The 17,959-nt window shown below is 36.8% G+C and overlaps 3 protein-coding genes across 4 annotated transcripts in view; 1 reads left to right on the top strand and 2 right to left on the bottom strand.

Moving 5' to 3' along the window:
• LOC134749412 (thrombospondin type-1 domain-containing protein 4-like) overlaps nucleotides 1–8,349 on the top strand; it is a 54,003-nt gene extending 45,654 nt beyond the window's left edge. Inside the window, exons 7-16 of the mRNA XM_063684334.1 lie at nucleotides 803–983; nucleotides 2,088–2,248; nucleotides 2,451–2,768; nucleotides 3,219–3,443; nucleotides 3,884–4,117; nucleotides 4,514–4,664; nucleotides 5,037–5,212; nucleotides 6,477–6,651; nucleotides 7,095–7,190; nucleotides 7,417–8,349. Coding sequence (XP_063540404.1) covers nucleotides 803–983; nucleotides 2,088–2,248; nucleotides 2,451–2,768; nucleotides 3,219–3,443; nucleotides 3,884–4,117; nucleotides 4,514–4,664; nucleotides 5,037–5,212; nucleotides 6,477–6,651; nucleotides 7,095–7,190; nucleotides 7,417–7,520 — 1,821 coding nt within the window. The 3' untranslated portion in view covers nucleotides 7,521–8,349. The remainder of the gene's footprint in view (nucleotides 1–802; nucleotides 984–2,087; nucleotides 2,249–2,450; nucleotides 2,769–3,218; nucleotides 3,444–3,883; nucleotides 4,118–4,513; nucleotides 4,665–5,036; nucleotides 5,213–6,476; nucleotides 6,652–7,094; nucleotides 7,191–7,416) is intronic.
• A 597-nt stretch (nucleotides 8,350–8,946) lies between these two features.
• Nucleotides 8,947–10,897, bottom strand: LOC134749333 (probable transmembrane reductase CYB561D1). Its single transcript, XM_063684248.1, has 3 exons — nucleotides 10,684–10,897; nucleotides 9,809–10,001; nucleotides 8,947–9,241 (listed from the first exon to the last, which is right to left on the bottom strand). The coding sequence occupies exons 1-3, from the start codon at nucleotides 10,849–10,851 to the stop codon at nucleotides 8,964–8,966; spliced, it is 639 nt and encodes a 212-aa protein (XP_063540318.1). The 5' UTR covers nucleotides 10,852–10,897; the 3' UTR covers nucleotides 8,947–8,963.
• Nucleotides 10,898–14,005: 3,108 nt separating this feature from the next.
• LOC134749409 (thrombospondin type-1 domain-containing protein 4-like) overlaps nucleotides 14,006–17,959 on the bottom strand; it is a 163,824-nt gene continuing 159,870 nt past the window's right edge. For both annotated transcript variants that reach the window (XM_063684327.1, XM_063684328.1), the window contains one exon: nucleotides 14,006–17,165. The gene's annotated coding sequence lies outside the window, so the exon portion shown is untranslated. The remainder of the gene's footprint in view (nucleotides 17,166–17,959) is intronic.

Genomic DNA, 17,959 nt, shown 5'->3' with positions numbered 1-17,959 from the left:
CATACAAAACTATCATCAACGTCTAGGAAGGGTTTAATGTTATAACATTCATAGCTGCGCTATGACAGCTGACAGCGCACGTGCCTACCCGTATAATACGGCTGTCGACGGGCTAATCCCATTGACGGCGCCGCTACGAGCCGCGAATATTTTTATATATTTGATTAAAGGGCGTAACCGACACTTGCTACCAAGGCCTTTACGCCCTAATGGTCTGAAGGCAAATGTTTTAATATTTCACTCCACTCTATAAAAATAAAAGAGTTACTAAATAAGCTACAACAAGTTTGGACGTTATACAAGGCGATTAAAATTAGAAATTCGCACGGTTTTGGATTTAAACTGAATGCGCAATAGGAATGTTGAAGAAGTGTGAATAACATAATGATGTATCTAAAAAGACCGAATGTGAAGTGTTTTATATGCTGTTATTTTGTATTGGATCAGCATACATACCTTATTTATAATGCCTGTACTTTAACACCTGTCGATGGTAGTTTTGCCTTACCACTCTACAATGCCATTCTATTTAGGTACCTACAATTTATTTATTTTATTTATTTATTACTCAAATAAGTGACACATCATTACAGTAAAAACCAAGGCACTGTGAAACTACAAAATACGAATACAAGGAAATAAAAAAAACTACAAATAAAAACCGAAGACAAATCAAACATTAGATATTACTTTTATGCTCGTACGTACCTATTTGATCCATGTAATTTCGTTACTAAGTGTCCCTTGTTTTAAGCACCTCTAAAACGAATGAAAAATACCAAGTAAGTACTTCATCTTTCAGGTTGTGGGTCGCGAAGCGGTGCTAGCAGGCAACACACATGACATGCGATGCGGTCGCCGGCTGGTCTCAGGCCTGTTCTCCCGGCCTAGACTGCCGCTGGGCTACTCCTACGTGACCACTGTTCCACGCGGGGCTTGCCGTCTCAACGTCACGGAGATTATATCTAGCGAGAATTATATTGGTTAGTATCTACTAGTTCAAAGAAGCGATGCTAGCAGGCAACTCACATGACAATGCGATACGGACGTCGGCTGGTTTCAGGCCTGTTCTCCCGGCCTAGGCTGCCGCTCGTCTACTCCTACGTGACGACGGTCCCGCATGAGGCTGGCCGTGTTAACGTCAAGGAGATCATTTCTAGTCAGAATTATATTGGTAAGGTATTCAGGCAACTTGGAATTGGTTCCATATTTACGGTCCCTCACAGTGCCTGTCGTCTAAACTTAATAAAAGATTGTCTATAAGAGTCACCTACATTGTCAGTTTCAAGTACAGTCAGTCAGTCAGCTGTAGAGGTAATTGACCTGCATAGAGGATTTTATTCAGGGAGGGTCAACTATCTCTGCAGCTGCGGTACTATCTTGTGGATACAATTTTTAGCTAAGTATTTATCCGAAAATACTTGCTTTAGTGTAATAAAGTTACAAGTTACTGCGCAAGTAGCCATTAATCTCCAATTATACTCCTTACAAATCAAAGTGCAACATAACTTTACGAGATAAGTTATTACTTTAAAGTCACATGAATGGTCCTTTGATGAAGGCAAATGGTGCGCAAACGCAAGGTAGGTCCTTACTGATCAATCAGTATTGTGGCTCTAAATCATTTAAGACTTACAATGGCCCTGATGACGTTTGTACTGAATAGCTAGGCTAGTTACCTCTATTGAGTTCTGTTCCAAATCAATTTGTGATTTTGCTAATAATACGTTCCTTGTGACAGAAATGGTTGTCAACTAATGGACACTTTGTGTGGAGCATTGTCAATTGTGGTATCAAAACAATATTACCTAATAGTTGAATATAAAACAAGTTTTGTTCAGGAAGCATAGGCAGGTGAATGTAGGGGTTAAGCCAAGTTATTTAACCTAGTTCAAAACTAAGGAACCTACCATCTACTCGTACTAGGGAAAACAGGGATCCATCGCGGAAGTACCTGGTGAACCGTTTGACTTGAGTTGATTTGCGTAGAATTAAGTCTACAGTTCAACTCATCTACCTTACCTCACCTTAGTTTCCCTCGGCGTGAAATAAATAAAATAAAAAAACCCTGCTGTTTGTTTTTTTAGCTCTAAAAATCACAAATGGATCATACATAATGAACGGAGAGTTTGCTGTCAGCGCTCCAGGAACGTATGACGCAGCGGGCGCACGGTTCATCTACTCAAGAGTAGCCGGGCTTGATGCAGTGTTTGCTCATGGGCCTATCCATTACCCTATTGATATTATGGTGAGTCCTTAAGTAAAGATGTGTAAATATTAAATTCCGAAGGATATCATTTGTAACTCGTACTAGTTATATAATTTACAATTCAAAAACTTCTTGAATAATATTTCATATTTTTTTATGTTCGTTACTTTTATGAAGATAAAACCGTCGTGACAGCAAGTAAAAAAAAAATAAGATTGTTATAATTTAATTTAATTTTTAGATACTTTACACCCAACCAAACCCAAGCATCAAGTACGAATACTTTACTGAATCACAGTCTGGCGAGTTAGACGCTGAATCGATTACAAGATCGGCACCTGAATTACCTTCAACGATTTCCCCTAAACATACCCGAAGACATCACAGTCTGGACGCTTTTCCTAGACCTGTCAATGTTCCGCGATATAAGAATGTAAATGGTATGCAAGATGCATTTTCTGGAGAGGAGTTCGAAGAAAACATAGTTGGGGATAGAAGATTTATCTGGAAAATACTCTCGTATACCCAGTGTTCCAGGAGTTGTGGTGGAGGATTCCAGGTATGTCATAGAATTAAGAAATATACCTACATCATACTTTAAACTAAATTCTACATCATCATCATCATCATCATCAAGAGACTTGTCGGTGGAGCAATTTCCATGTTTGGCGGTCCTCTGCCTTCTCTTTGACAGCCTGATACGACACGACGTTGAGTTTTTCTTTTATTTGATGCAAGTACCTACGCTCTCCTTGGTCTTCCCTTCTTCCTCTTTGCTTCAGCTTTTTTGAAATGATCTGCACACAAACCTCGCTCTATATGTATACAATAGACTTTTAAAATATAGTTATGGTTATGTGATTTTAGTTATGATACCTTATCACTTAATGATGAAAAATGGAGATTTGGGCAGATTATATCAGGCAAATGATTAGCGAGGACAACTATGTGCAACACACCCAAATATTTGGCCATAATAGTTATGGTATTTAAATTATACATACTGTAGGTAGGAAAATTCCGCTGCGTTGAAGCTAGCAGCACTGGTGACCGGGAAGTAGCCCCAGTGCACTGCACGGGCTCTTCACCCACAAGCAGACGTCGACGGTGCGGTAACGTGTCGTGCCCGCCGCGGTGGCGCGCCGCCGCCTGGTCGCCGTGCCCCGCCTGCGGGCCCGCCACAAGGTCAAGAATCGTTGGATGTGTCCAGGACCATTCAAGAGGCATCACGAAAGTAAGTTATTTTTGTTTAATCACTGGACATTCGAGTAAGACTTGAGTCAGATCAAAGGTGTTGCTAAATATAGCATGCTTGTAAAGGCACTCTGAGGTTCTTTGCAAACAACAGGTAGAGTAAGAGTATCCAAAAATTATATGCCAATAGCGATTCCATGTTCCTGTTCTATGGTGGAACTGATTTGCCATGGCTGGTTCGTCCTTCTTATCTCAAAAAGAGTTTCTTAATAAAATTTATTACTCTGTTAAATCATACATACATCAGTTTCATAAAATAATAAACATTTTTTAAAGGGTCGGCAACGCGTGTGTAATATCTCCGGTGTTGCAGGCGTCCATAGGCTACGGTAACTGCTTACCATCAGGCGGGCCGTATGCTTGATTGCCACCGACGTAGTATAAAAAAAAGTGTTATAAAATGTTCTGTCCATATTTCAGATAAGCGATCAAAAATGCCCATCACCAAAACCATCGACAACAGAACCTTGCGATATTCCCGACTGTCCCGATGTAAGGCAAGTGGATAGACGGGTAAAACGACCTCGAGAACATGTGGACGCGTTCCACGAAGGACCGGTGTATTCCGTAGCCGTTAACGGCTCTGAGGACGAAATCGGCCCGGAATACAACTTCAATGCGGCGGCTAGTTGGCTGTTTACGGAATGGTCGGAGGTGTGGATTTATTTGTTATTTGTTTGTAATTATATGAAAAAATCTGAGGAGTGTATGACTATGGTCTAATAACATTCGATTATAAGGGAGAGCGGAGAATAAGAAGATAACATAAGAATAACGTACTTTTTATAAGTACCTATAGATCTACTACTTATATCAGGCGGTTGGTAAAAAAGTGATATTTCACTAGAAGGTAGCGGAGTTTTGGGACAAAAACAAGTTTATATATTTTTATATTTATACTTATACAAATCAGTTCCATGTTGCCAAACTTTCAACCAGTCCGTAGCTGACCATAATAATTTCTTACCAACTGCCTCAGTTAAACCTATACAAGTTCTGCACTATGCCATTTTTATTCTTCTGGTATACATATAGTGGTTTTTTTTTCAGTGTGTAGGCTGGTGTGTTGGCGGTGGTCTACAAACTCGTGGAATTCGATGCTCGGATCCATCGGGTTGCACTCCTATGAGATCTCCCGATGCATCACGATCATGCAGTCCGAAGATATCATGTGAACCTCAGGAAGGACATTGGTTTACTGGTAAAAAATATACCTGTTATCACAGGAGATGAAAAATATTTTTCTCCTCAATGTTTTTTATTTTGTGTAAAACGTCCCAGGTGCAATTAGTTTTATTGACAAAATTTTCATTATTGACACAAGTTTTTATCGCTGTTTAATAACAGAGTTCCCAATTTCCATGGCCGCCTTCTGTGTCCATCATCAAATCAGCTTGATAGTACCATAATAGTGCATTGTCATCAAACTACGTATGTGTATGTGAAGTACAGGTCAATCGAATAATGGGAAGGGGGTTTAATTAAGCTTGCAAGATTTGACCCCAACATATACATATACATACAAACATTGCATGTTAAATAAAACCTTGTTAAATTTATGTTCATTTTATAGGAGAATGGTCACTATGTTCTTCGCCTTGTAATGGGAAGCAGATTCGCGGAGTCCTGTGCATAGGGGGCACCGGTAGACACCTGAAAGATTCTGGTTGCAAGACGCCGAGGCCGGCGGATGAGAGGGATTGTGAAGACAAGTGCACGCCTACTTGGTACTTTAGCGAGTGGAGTCAGGTAGATCGATTTAAATGTATAACTGTATGATATGTAGCTAACATTGACATTATTTCCAACAGTTATTATTACCCTTGTGATGATATTAAAAAAATCGACCTATGCCGCTGTGACCCAGGTGGCTTATGCACCTGCCGCGATAGCAGAGGACGCTGGCGCTGGTTCGATTTCAGCCTTGGACACTGGAGGCCTTGGTCACTTTTTCTTAGTATATGACATTTATTTCAGTTTATAATTTATATATTAGTATTGTTTCTACTTTTCTACTTGAAATAAAAAACAACAACATATTTTCTGAAAATAGTTTAATTTGTTCTAATACTTCTAATAGTATTGATATCACTACATTATTGTCTCTTTTTATCTTCGTTATAATAATGTTACTTGGGTAATTAGACGTTTACCTTGTTATTGGTCTCGTCATCACACTTGTCGTTTTTAGGGTTCCGTCCCCAGAGTAAAACGGGACCCTATTACTAAATAAATAAATAAGACTCCGCTGTCCGTCTGTCTGTCTGTCTGTCTCTCTGTCCGTCTTTCACCAGGCTGTATCTCATGAACCGTGATGGTTAGATACCTAGTTGAAAATGAATTTTCACAGATGATGTATTTCTGTTGCCGCTATAACAACAAAATAAAATAAATATTTAAGTGGGGCTCCCATACAATAAACGTGATTTTTTTTGCCGTTTTTCTCGTAATGGTACGGAAGTCGGAACCCTTCGTGCGCGAGTCCGACTCGCACTTGGCCGGTTGTTACTTAATTAAGGACGCATATTGGTAAATACCTTGATAGTTAATATCTTAGAAAGCTTACATAAACCTAGCTGCGTCCCTATAAACGTAAGCTATAGTTTTTAACTAATCTTTACTGGTTCCATAGAGTAACTTATACTAGAGTGGTACTGTCATAGTAAATTTTGTAACCCCAGTAAATTCACTGCCATCTGTCGACACACTTTAAAACTAAAAATGAAGATTTATAAAAATACGATAGAATGTATTTAAATACCTAAGATAAATGATTTTTTTTATTTGCATTAATTATTTTTATGATTTTGACCCATGTTCTTTCACTGATATGCGTTAAAATTGTTAAATAACTAACGAAACCGTCAACGCCATCTATACGACTGTAGGCCAAAACTAGTAGCGCCCTCTGAACGAGAATCAAATTTTCTTGATTTTCGAATCACGTTTTTTCCTTAGACTGTATCCATCTATTACGGAGTTATATCTATCTTTGCTGGTTCATACTCCGCAGTGTATTTCCAACTGTTCGTCGAACACCGGTGTCCAGCGGCGTACCGTGTGGTGCGCGCGCGGCTCGGGTGCGGCGCGCGACGACGCCTGCGTCACAGCCGGCGCGGGCGAGCGTCCGCCGGCGCAACTATCCTGCACTCCCCTGTGCAGTGTGACAGTACCACCGGACTTTATTGGTAACTATAATGTCAAAGGACTGTCTTATTAGTACCACCGGAGTTTACTGGTAACTATAACTTGCATCGCCAACTGTTCGGCCAGAAGTTGCTTCGCCATATCGCTGGATATGCAGCGATACCGGCATCAACAGTTGGCCACGTTGCAAAATATTTACATTCACTTTAGAATTAAGATGCTGATAAGAAGAATTAGATGTAGGTAATCTAATTTCTCTGATGACTAAAGTCCGTCTAAATTAAGTCTGCAGTGGAGTTGTGAATTTAACACCGCCGTAAATGTCAAACTTCCTATAAATATGTTGATAACTTTTATGTGTGGGGTCCGAATATTTTATCAGCGTGAACTTAGAGGTATTATTCTTTATATCTTTATCCTCTACCTGTAATATTTGAGTTTAAACTATAATATGACCCTTAATTTACTTTTTGTTTGTTTATAGAATCTCAAAAGGTAGCCAGAAGTGATACAACAACTAGTACTACAACAACTACCACTACAACTGAAGGCACTACCACGCAGCAATATGAAGCAAAAGGTACTATTAACCAAAACCACTACACCGAAAAGGTAAACGTCCCAGTGTTCGATTTGCTGTGATAACAAAGTACAAATTTTACCTACTACCACAGATAAGAAAGTTCTCATAGTAAAATTGGTTGTAATAATGCTGGTCATTTTCTACGGTTTCTGAATGCATTTTAGACCACTAACGGTATGTGCGTAGATAAAAATACTATCTTATATTGTATCGGTTTTTCCAGATTGCGAGGATAAGCTCAGCAACTGCGCCTTGGCGGTGCAGGCCCGTCTCTGCCACTATAAGTACTATATACACAACTGCTGTTATTCTTGCAAAGGACGGTAGAACGGCACTTCGCCTACCATTCTAAGTGAAGTAAAATACTTAAATTTATATTCTTCGAAGACTCCTCTTGTGAGGAAAAGACAATTGTATAATTCTGACACTGTCTATAGCGAAATGTATAAATGTTAGCCGCAGAGATAACACTTAACAGTTGAACAAATCTTGTTACCGACACTGTAAGGGCCTGTTCTGTTTACACAATATTTATTAGTGTTTAGTGCGAGTTCATACATTTGCTTGATTTGCTACTAAACGCAAGTAGCGAATGTATGAGCTTACACTTAACACTAATCAATGGAACAGCCTAAAGTAATATAAGTAATAAAACCTGAACTATTTGGGCATCCACGTTAATATTACCTATATTAGTAACACTGACAAGACATCACTGATAGTACTGCAATAAAGTGTCCTAGGTACTATGATATCTACGATTACCAATTGTTATAAATATAATCAGTTTCATCAAATACTTTTTTTATCAGTTACTCATACTCATGCAATCACTTATATTGCTATGTTCGCAATCCGGATATATGTAAAGGACGCATATACATATATTACATAGATATTACAATGTATAGTAATTAAATGTATACAATGAGTATATTGGTGTGATATTTAAATTGATTATTTTGTAAATTTTACAGCATACATTTTAATCGAATATGTAGATTTTTGAAAACTTTTGTAGTTCTTATTACTTATTAATAGGTCAGTATTTAGCCCATATCCAGTGTTGAAGAGTGGTTAAAAAGTATTCGTTAGTATTAATGTATGTAAATAGTAGGTACTTATATACTAAGGTTGAATAAATAAAGCATCTTTAGTAATATACTTAATAGTAGTTTTATTTATTTATATATCATATAATTATAAATTAAGTGTAATACTGTAAGCTAAATTACCTACTGATGTCTCAAATTCTGAGGATCCGAAAGGTATCTTAATAGTTTAGTTTAGTTTAGTTTATTTATTTCATAATGGTAAATTACTTACAATATAAATTATTCTTACACTAATCTACATTAATTTATAATAATTATTATGATCGTCAATAATTTGGCATGCAAACATATAATTATAAAATGTCAACAATGATAATCAAAAACAGTACAATTTATGAAAATCTATTATTATCAATTAATTATCAAGATTTAATAATAGTAAAATTAAAAATACCTACTTAAATGTCAACATCCACTGCGGATAAAGCATCAAACACAATCACAATCTCAATCAATATACAAGGTCAACGTAATTAATAAGACTAACGGATTTTAAAAAATCAAGCAGCGCAATTTCTGGTAAAAGTGTTTGCTTTAGCACGACTAGCACGAGTCATTGCACATTCATATAAAAAATATCTTCGTCACAATAACATACCCACTTAGGAAAAAAAGCCAAGATCAGGTACAATTTACCTACAAGGTGAATCTGACTCTATCGTTTCACAACTCTATTAAGATTAGAGTTAGCCGCAGAGCATAAAGTACCTATTAAACCGAAAGCTGTAAAGGCAATGGCTAAATTAGCTACGGTGTCGTTGAATAGGCCCCTGAACAAGGCTTTGTCAAAGCCCAGGCAGAGGCAGATAAATGCTGAGATGAGAGTCAAGGATCCCGCGCAGGAATGTAGTATTTTAATGGCGGCGGTTTTGGTATAGAGGCCGATAATGCCTCCAACAAGACTGAGGGCAGTGAGGAGCATTGCGATGAGGCCTAAAAGAAACAAAGGTTTAAAACTTATAATAAGGCAATAAGTGTCAATATCATGTGTGTGTGTGTGTGTGTGTGTGTGAATAAGGGCCACTGCAGCACTGCACCATCCCACTAACCCGAGGTTAAGCGGTTAAACCGTTATAACACAGTGTCAAATTGTACTTGTAACCATGGTAACTCCAGGTTGGTTAAACCGGTTAGGTTAACCCCGGGTTAGTGGGATGGTGCAAGTGGCGCTAAGTGAGATGGCGGGATGAGCTGGAAGTAGTAGTAGTAGGGGGGCAGCTGTTGCTGTCACATTTTTAGGAGCTCACTTTCGAGTTAGGTCACATTCTGGGATGTCACTTTCTGAGAACGCCACTTTCTGAGGACGTCACATTCGTCAGACGGACGTCCTCAGAATGTGACCTAACACTTAAAGTGACCTCCTAAAAATGTGACATATACTCCACCTAAACCAACTACTTCTAAATTGTAATCTGTAGGTATAGGAAGACGATAAAATTTGTCATAATTTTATTGAAAATGACGCAGTTTTATTAGTAACATACAACAAATTTTGCTTACCTAAAATTCCATGTGGGGTTTGGAAATTATTAGAGACATTGACAATTCGAATGATGCTGCCAATTATAGCTAAGAGAGACCCGGCGATCTGCATCACCCAGTGGATGACTTTCTTGTCTTGATACCTCATGCTTCTCGACCAGCCGTTGTTAGGGTTGAAGGTAAGGATGGCCTGAGCCATGAGGACGACGTACTGTAATAATATAACTCAAAGTTGAAAGTGTCATTATCATTTAATAAACCTAAAGACATGTCATTCTGATAATGAATGGACTCGCTCATACAAATCCCGGCCATCCCAAAAAAAACACTGGATCTCATTATATTCACTCAGCGAACACGCCTTTGTGAAATTGTATTTTTAGCGCTGGTTAAGCTACTAATTAAGTACCGGGTTCGAAGCCCAGCTATGAAAATATAATTTGATGTTTACCACTTGCTTTTCACCGAAGGCATGCATCGTGAGAAACCACTTCTCCGAATAAGACATAGTTATTCCTCTAGGTTAGAAGGTTACTCGCGTATTTAAAACCAGTGTTTGCGCCAGTACTTGGGATATTTAATGTTGCCAAAAGAAGATTCCGGTCTCCTTAGTTGTAGTATCTTAGTTTTTTAGTATTTAGTATTAATAATTTTAGTTTTAATTTTTAGTTAAGAACTTACTAACAATGCTATGGACCTATGAGTTGTCTGAAAATAAACGAATTTTATTTATTATTTATTTTATTTATTTATTTAAGATGCAACCGGGAAAATGCTGATGAATACTAAGTCTATCCACTTAAACAAATTATATTACCTACGAGCTACGTGCAGTTAAAATCCATTTTGTCGAAAATAAACAATACACCGGCTACAAAGTAAAAGGTACTTACCCCAATTGTACAAAGATACACATGTTGAATGAAGTGTGACGATCCAGGGAATATTGCGGCTAAGGTAATGGCAACCATGGCCACCGCACCCAGCACCCAGTGAGTTATTGAGTTAATCACATTCATGCACATGATAAAACTAGACCGCTCTTCACTTTGTTGACGCATTTTGTTTTCTTTTTAGTTTTCTTCACTCAAAAAACACAAAAAGATCGCTATATTTTTATTACGTCAAGTCAACTGTTAACAACTTTAGCTGGATACGCGTTTACAATATATGATTTTATCAATGTACGGTTTTGGTTTAAGTAATGTCAGTCAGTTATCGCTATTTTTGGAGATAAGTAAGTACTTTGTACGATTACTGTATTGGATATACTCCGTGACTATCTACATCAAAGAGGCCATTTACACGATTGGCGCTTATGTTATAGCGAGGCGTATTTATATGAAAGTAGATTAGGTAGAGGTGAAACAATATATGGTAGGGTGCGGAATGTCTCCGAAAACAATTCCTCCAATGGTATTCAGCATTTACTTTTCTTTTTGCATTCGGACAGTTTTGGCATTCGGACCGACGGTTGGGAGAAACGTGCCGAAATAAGACCGGAATGGCGTCACGACATTAAAGTTGTAACATCAAGGCACGACGATGACTGGATGGAGAACCTTAAGCAGAAAAGTCTTCGTCGTGCTCTACTACCTCCTGCGGACTCGCGTTTTGTGTGCAATCGATGTGGCAAGAAATGCCGCGCTGCGATAGGTCTTTATAGCCATCAACGACGATGCGGGACCCCATAAACCCACAAGCGCCGCAACAAGCATCTACAACAGATGATGTGGCCAATGACGATGAAAATTGTCTTTTTTTAATGTATGTTCTTCAATTTTGCCGGTACCGTTGGGTCGATGTAGTAAATTTATTTTTGTTTAAAACTAACTTTGCACAATTACCTTTGGAGGGAACTGTGTGGGCCTTGATTTCCATTGTTTGTGATTTAAGTAAATATTAGATAGGTAGGAAGTGAAACTGCTGATACGAGTAGAGTCCATTAAACAATGGGATACTGTTTCTTGAAGTTAAGTTGGTGTTTTTTTGTAAAGGATCCTTAAGGAAAGATTTATATTATGCTTAAGTAATTAATACATTTTCAGTAATCTTTATAATCTAATCAAATGTGAAAATATTACATACCTATCTTTTAGTTCTAATTAGGTACACCGACCGGCATAGGGTTTTTACACTTAATCTTCTTTACCAATATTATGCAAAACTCAAAACCAACGAAAACGGTTAACATCCAAGTGAAGACATTAAGAACAATGATGAAATTTTCGTTATCGATCCACCTTCTGAAAGACCCTTTATCGTAGCCGTAATGTAGACTTGCGGTAGCAAAAAATAAGGTTGCAATACCAGTGACACCATGCACGCATTTGCTGGCAGTTGTTAGGCTGATACCATTTATACCATAACCATAGCTGGGAAGTTTGGTAGCAAGTGTTGTCACCATCCCGTTGAACACGCATACCACCGTTGCTATAAAGGCACATAAACCTGAAATATTAATTTTCTATGACGACTCGTCATCGGTACCATATCTTATGTCTTTGAGGCAAGATTTACAAATTGCCATTTAACAGTGTGGATGATGATGCTACAATAAAGTACTATTCAATTAGGATGACCAGGATGGTAAGTAAGGTTTAAAGTCGGAAATGTGAAATTTCAAGTGCTTAATACATTAAGTTCTTTAGTTACTATGATGGTAAATTAATGTATTTTACAATATGTTCTATTTAATTACTGTTAACTTAGACAGCAAAAGAACATGTTTTGAATCAATTTGACCGCCTCCCGTCAGGCGGCTCGTCTGCTCCTTTGCTGACTATCACATGTAATTAAGATTTGTATCGTTTTTTTGAGTTTCTTTGTAGGTTTATCAGATTATTCAGATTGTAGTTGCACTTTCAATAAATACTCATCAGGAATGGCATAATAGTTTGTTTTAATTATCACAGCAGCAGCTGCAGTGACGGTGAAAGTGACAGGAAATTAGATGAATGAATGTATTTACTCCATATTTTAAGGATATATCAAAACGATTAAAAAAAATATTTATATCATTTCTGAATTAAGTACCTATTGCTTGGTTTTAAAACTTGACATTTAGTGTGTAATCGATGGAAAATAGATGAACTGGTGAATCGAATAGCTAAGAATAACTAAAATTATCAAGTGTTGGCTTGAATTTCATTTGGAAATCATCACCTATAGATTTCCATCCATTTCACATATATTACCTATAGAATTCCATGAAGAGTACTAAAGTGTTCTTGTTTGTATCTGATCACTTCAATGGAGCCAATTACGACTAATACTGCTCCAATCATTTCCATGGCCCAGTGGACACATCGCCGGTGTCTTCGTTTAAAGTACATCGACCAGCTGTTGAATTTTGACAATACTAATATTCCTTGGCTCATGCAGAGTTGGTACTGAAATGTTAATTTCTAATTTATAATATGTTGTCACAGATAAATAAATAATAGCGCAGAAATTTTTCACACAAATATTTCACAAATATTTAGTATAAAGACTTCCGGTAAAACTTAACATCTTACCCCTAAAACACATAACACTATATGCAACTCTATGATGGTTAATTTTGTTGATCGACAAGAAAACCAAAGACATATTACGACCACTAAACTACTAAAAACGTTAGACAAGAGATTTATAGTTGTTTTTAAAGTACAAAACCAAATGTGTTCCTTGTAGATTTTATTTATGTCTGTGTTATTAATAATTTCACACATTTCTTCAAATATTGCAACGTGCTTGCCTGTCTTTGTCTGATTTTCGATTATGTGTGGATTAACGTCTCCAATGTTTAAATAAATGCTTTTTGGAGAGGTCCTCTTCACACGTACGTTGTCAACTATTGGAGTGCCTCTTCAACATTGTTGACACGAACGTGAGATAACTTTTAGTCATTACCGTCTAGGGATTTCAAGAAAGCATTTGAGGAAAATGAAGGTGCAGTGATAAAAGGATCAATACCGGGTAGTTCCCACAAATGAGGATTATGTTAGTTAGTCCTAGAATGTATGTATTAATCGTCGGCTAAAGTCGCAAACCTCTTATCTCCTGCAAAGGAGTTACGAGGTTTGCAACTTTAGTCTAGGTTTGGTTTTATTAGTACTTACGTCAGAATGCATCCATTATCAATTAAAAAACATACAACCGAATTGGGAACCTCCTCCTTTTCAAATCTTGAAGTCGGTTAATAAATAATAACACATAAAAAAAAACAACCCATTTCTTCAAGCTTTTTATTTTGTACATTGTTATTTTACGCAACAATTAGTAGATACATTATTAAAAACTTGTAAACTGGTAAGCTGCAGTTAGGCATTTATTGCAAAACCAATTACTTTTTACATTAATTCTCTTGTTTAGAAAAAATTTCCCACTTTCACACAGTAGTGTTTATTACTCTATGTATATGTAATGTATTAAGTGTGTAAGTATGTCTTTACGAGTACCTATTTTAAGAGTAGCCAGTACAGAGTACAGAACCGCCGAATTCACCAAAACTAAAGCGTATTTCTTGCATTAAATTTGTTCAGCACAAACACAGATACAACACAGCACTTGATTTTACTGTGAAAATGGGTAAATTGAAGACTATGTACTTGTAATCGCAGTTTATAATACCTAAGAACACATAAATACTTAACAGCCAGTAAGTAAATGCACTATAAATATGAAGTACTATATACATTTATTTTTTCTATACCTAATAGAGTAATTACTCTTTGATAGTTGACATAAATATAAACATACTATAAACGCGTCACTATTCTACATAACAGGCATCAACCTGGAATTGTTCTTTAAATTGGATTTATACAAAATAAGAATACCTAACAAAAATATATTCTTGTTCAAAATATTACACGTTAATAGACAAGTGTTTCTTGTGATCAAATAAATTAAAGGAAATACTATTCGTCTTACTAAGGTACCATTTTTTACTCTTTATACATTCTGCAATACAAGGATTTGAGTACCAAATATGCAAAGGTGTTTATAAACCCCTAACCTCCCAGGTGTAGGTAGTTTTAGTAAAATCACAATATATTATACTTTTACATAACGAATATTTGATATTATCAGGTTCAGTAGTAAGCACATCATTTTAAGTAACAGGCGCAAGGTAGCCTAATATGGATAGGAACTACCTCCTAGCTCCTAGTCCACTTAACTACATTTGCGTAGAAAATAATACGTCCGTCCGTCCGTACGTCGTAGTAGTTATTATTGTATGTCCCGTAAGTTTGTCTATCTGACCTAACTAGTTTTCCACTCATCTACTCGAAGGTTAGCTGGAAGAGATCCCTTATAGGGATAAGTTCGCCTTTGTATTACTGTTACTTATTTTTATAAACCTGTGTTGTGTACAATAAAGTGATTTCTACTATTACTAAATAGTTCACTACACTATAGACATTTCTAAGTATCTTGCAAAATAGAGTTCTTATGGAATAAAGATTTTTACATAAGTGATAAAACGTCATACTCTAATTACAATTTGCGATTTTACATTTCTTATGTAAGCAAAGTAACTACTTATATGTATATGCCAAACTCATACAGGTAAACGATGTGCAATTATATAAAATAGCTATTTCTTAGGGGTATTAAACATAGTGACCAATCACACTAATTATTCAGCGCGATCATAAATTTAAGAAAATTTCAGCACTGCATTTTTCAAACTACAAACTTTCAACTTCTAGTGCATAAAATGTTTCCCTTTAATAGGTACTTTAAAAATTTGATAGGTGATTTATTTTTAATGTATTCGAAGGCAACGCAGCGCTGAAATATAATTATAACACAAAGAATAGCACAGTTGTTTTTTTCTACTATTTATCCACAGATCGACTTCAATTCTATAAACTGGAGATCACAAAACTACTAATACTTATTATACTTAATTCATACGCCTAGTTTACACGAGCTTAATACTAGTGAAATATTAACATACCTCAAATTTGTAAGATTCATGAATAAAGTATGAATATAGACTGAATAAAGGTCTTATAAACTCTTCACGTCCACATTTTGATACAGTTATCTTAATAACGAACAATTCTTTTCACGAAGTAATGCAACCTAAAAGAAAAAGTAGGTATATGCCATAATATTTAAAAAAAGGAAAATATGTTTTTACACAATGTCTCTTAATATTCAACTAATTTCCTGATGTATTTAATTTAGGCGATGATTCACGATCTTGGAACTGTAAATTGATAAGAAGACACTTCGCCATTTTTCCGGTTGTATGGTAGACTATAAAGATATCTTCATTTCATAAATATGGCACTATTTCTCTTCAAGGTTTTCTTATTACATAAAGTACCTTTTGCGGTTTAGTTTCTTATTACAACAAGTACCTTTTGCGGTTTAGTAGAGCGCTTTTAAACTGAATAATCTATCTGATTCGACTATGGACCGTACCAATTTTTAACACGAGGCTTTCGATTTTGAATCCGGGATTTAATCTAGTCTAAATGCACGCCTAACTAAACAGTCGAGCATACGGCCATTAGACCAACATTTAATATAGGCATGTCGTGAATCGAAGTGAAATACATATTAATATCACGTTTATACCTGAGAGTGTAAATCTTACCAACACCTGCTTCGATTATCATATATAATACGTAGATGAAGAGCAAACACTTAGAAGCAAGACGTTTCAGAAAAAAAGAAAAAAAATCCCTAATAATCTAGCCTGCCTAAACTAACTGCACCCACTTTGACAGACTAAAAAAGTGTGGAGGTGACATTATAAACGTCATATCATAGACATTTGACTGATTAATACAAAGTAATAATGACAAAGTGTGGTAATAATATCATTACCACACTTTGTCTTAGCAAATGCCATGCAGAGTTAGCTTAGTCCGACTCTAGGTATGTATACAGGGTGACTAAAAAATAAGTGCATTCCCGTTGCCAGGTAGGTTTTGGGATTATACTGAGCAACTTTTACTATGGGACTAACCACGAAATTGCGAAAAAAAAAGTTATCCTCCCATAGAAAATGGATCAGCCAAAATTTATGAAACAGCCAAATTTTTTTTCGCGATTTTGGGATTGTTATCATAGTAAAAGTTGCTGAGTATAATCCCAAAACCTCCATGGTAACGGGAATGCACTTATTATTTAGCCACCGTGTATATTATTATTATACCCTAGCACATTGTCTAAATATACTACCTAGTTATAGTTTATGGCAATTTCACGTGAAACAAAAATGGTCGTTCTCCAATCATTAGCACTGGATCCTGGTGAGATTATTCAGTGTGCGTAAGGCCAGTGCAACTTTACACTATGTTATAAATTACGTTCTCACTGTGCGTCCTTTTATCACAATACTGTGTCAGCGCCAGAGACTTTTTCCTTTCTGAAAATAAACAGATATAATTTAGCTAGTGATAAACGATTTCATGCTGCTTAATTAATGCAAGGATAATTATAGAGGATTTAAAAGCTGCCGTTCGGCTCCCATGTATGTTTATCGAAAATTAATTGTTTCGCGGAAATCAAGCTCTATCATTCAAGCAGTTCAATCGGTAGCTCTATCATTGACCTTCATTTGTCTGTTACTAAATGCGACACAGTGTATACTTGAAAAAAATCATAACATAGGATAGGAACATTTAGAAAATTTGTTATCGAGAATAATATTCCTATATATGTATTTTCATTGCGACAAGTTTGGAATTCAAGATATTTTAGGTATATAAAATAGGGTTAGCAACTGTCAAAGGTTTGCATAGATGGCGCCATCTGATCATAGCTTGCCCCTTTTTCTATGAGATTTGGTTTAAAGGGCTGGCATCCAGGGCATTAAAAAATACAAAAGATTGACACAATTCTAGGGATTGACAGGGCAAGCTATGCTGGCGCCATCTGCTAAATACTTCGACCGGCCAACCCCATTTGCTTGAGTGTCTTACCATGTTTACCGGCCATGGCAAGCGGGGCAGCAGTAGTCAGCGTAATACGGGTATAGTCGCACAGTCGGGCCTGCACCGCCAGGGCGCAGTTGCTCAACTTGTCTATGCATTATCCTGGAATTTGTCTTACCATGTTTACCGGCCATGGCAGGAGCCGCAGCAGTAGTCAGCGTAATACGAGTAGTGGCACAGTCGGGCCCGCACCGCCAGGGCGCAGTTGCTCAACTTGTCTATGCAT

Source organism: Cydia strobilella, chromosome 18 (genome assembly GCF_947568885.1).
Source record: "Cydia strobilella chromosome 18, ilCydStro3.1, whole genome shotgun sequence".
Lineage (NCBI taxonomy): Eukaryota > Metazoa > Arthropoda > Insecta > Lepidoptera > Tortricidae > Cydia > Cydia strobilella.
This window is presented reverse-complemented; position numbering and strand designations above follow the sequence as displayed.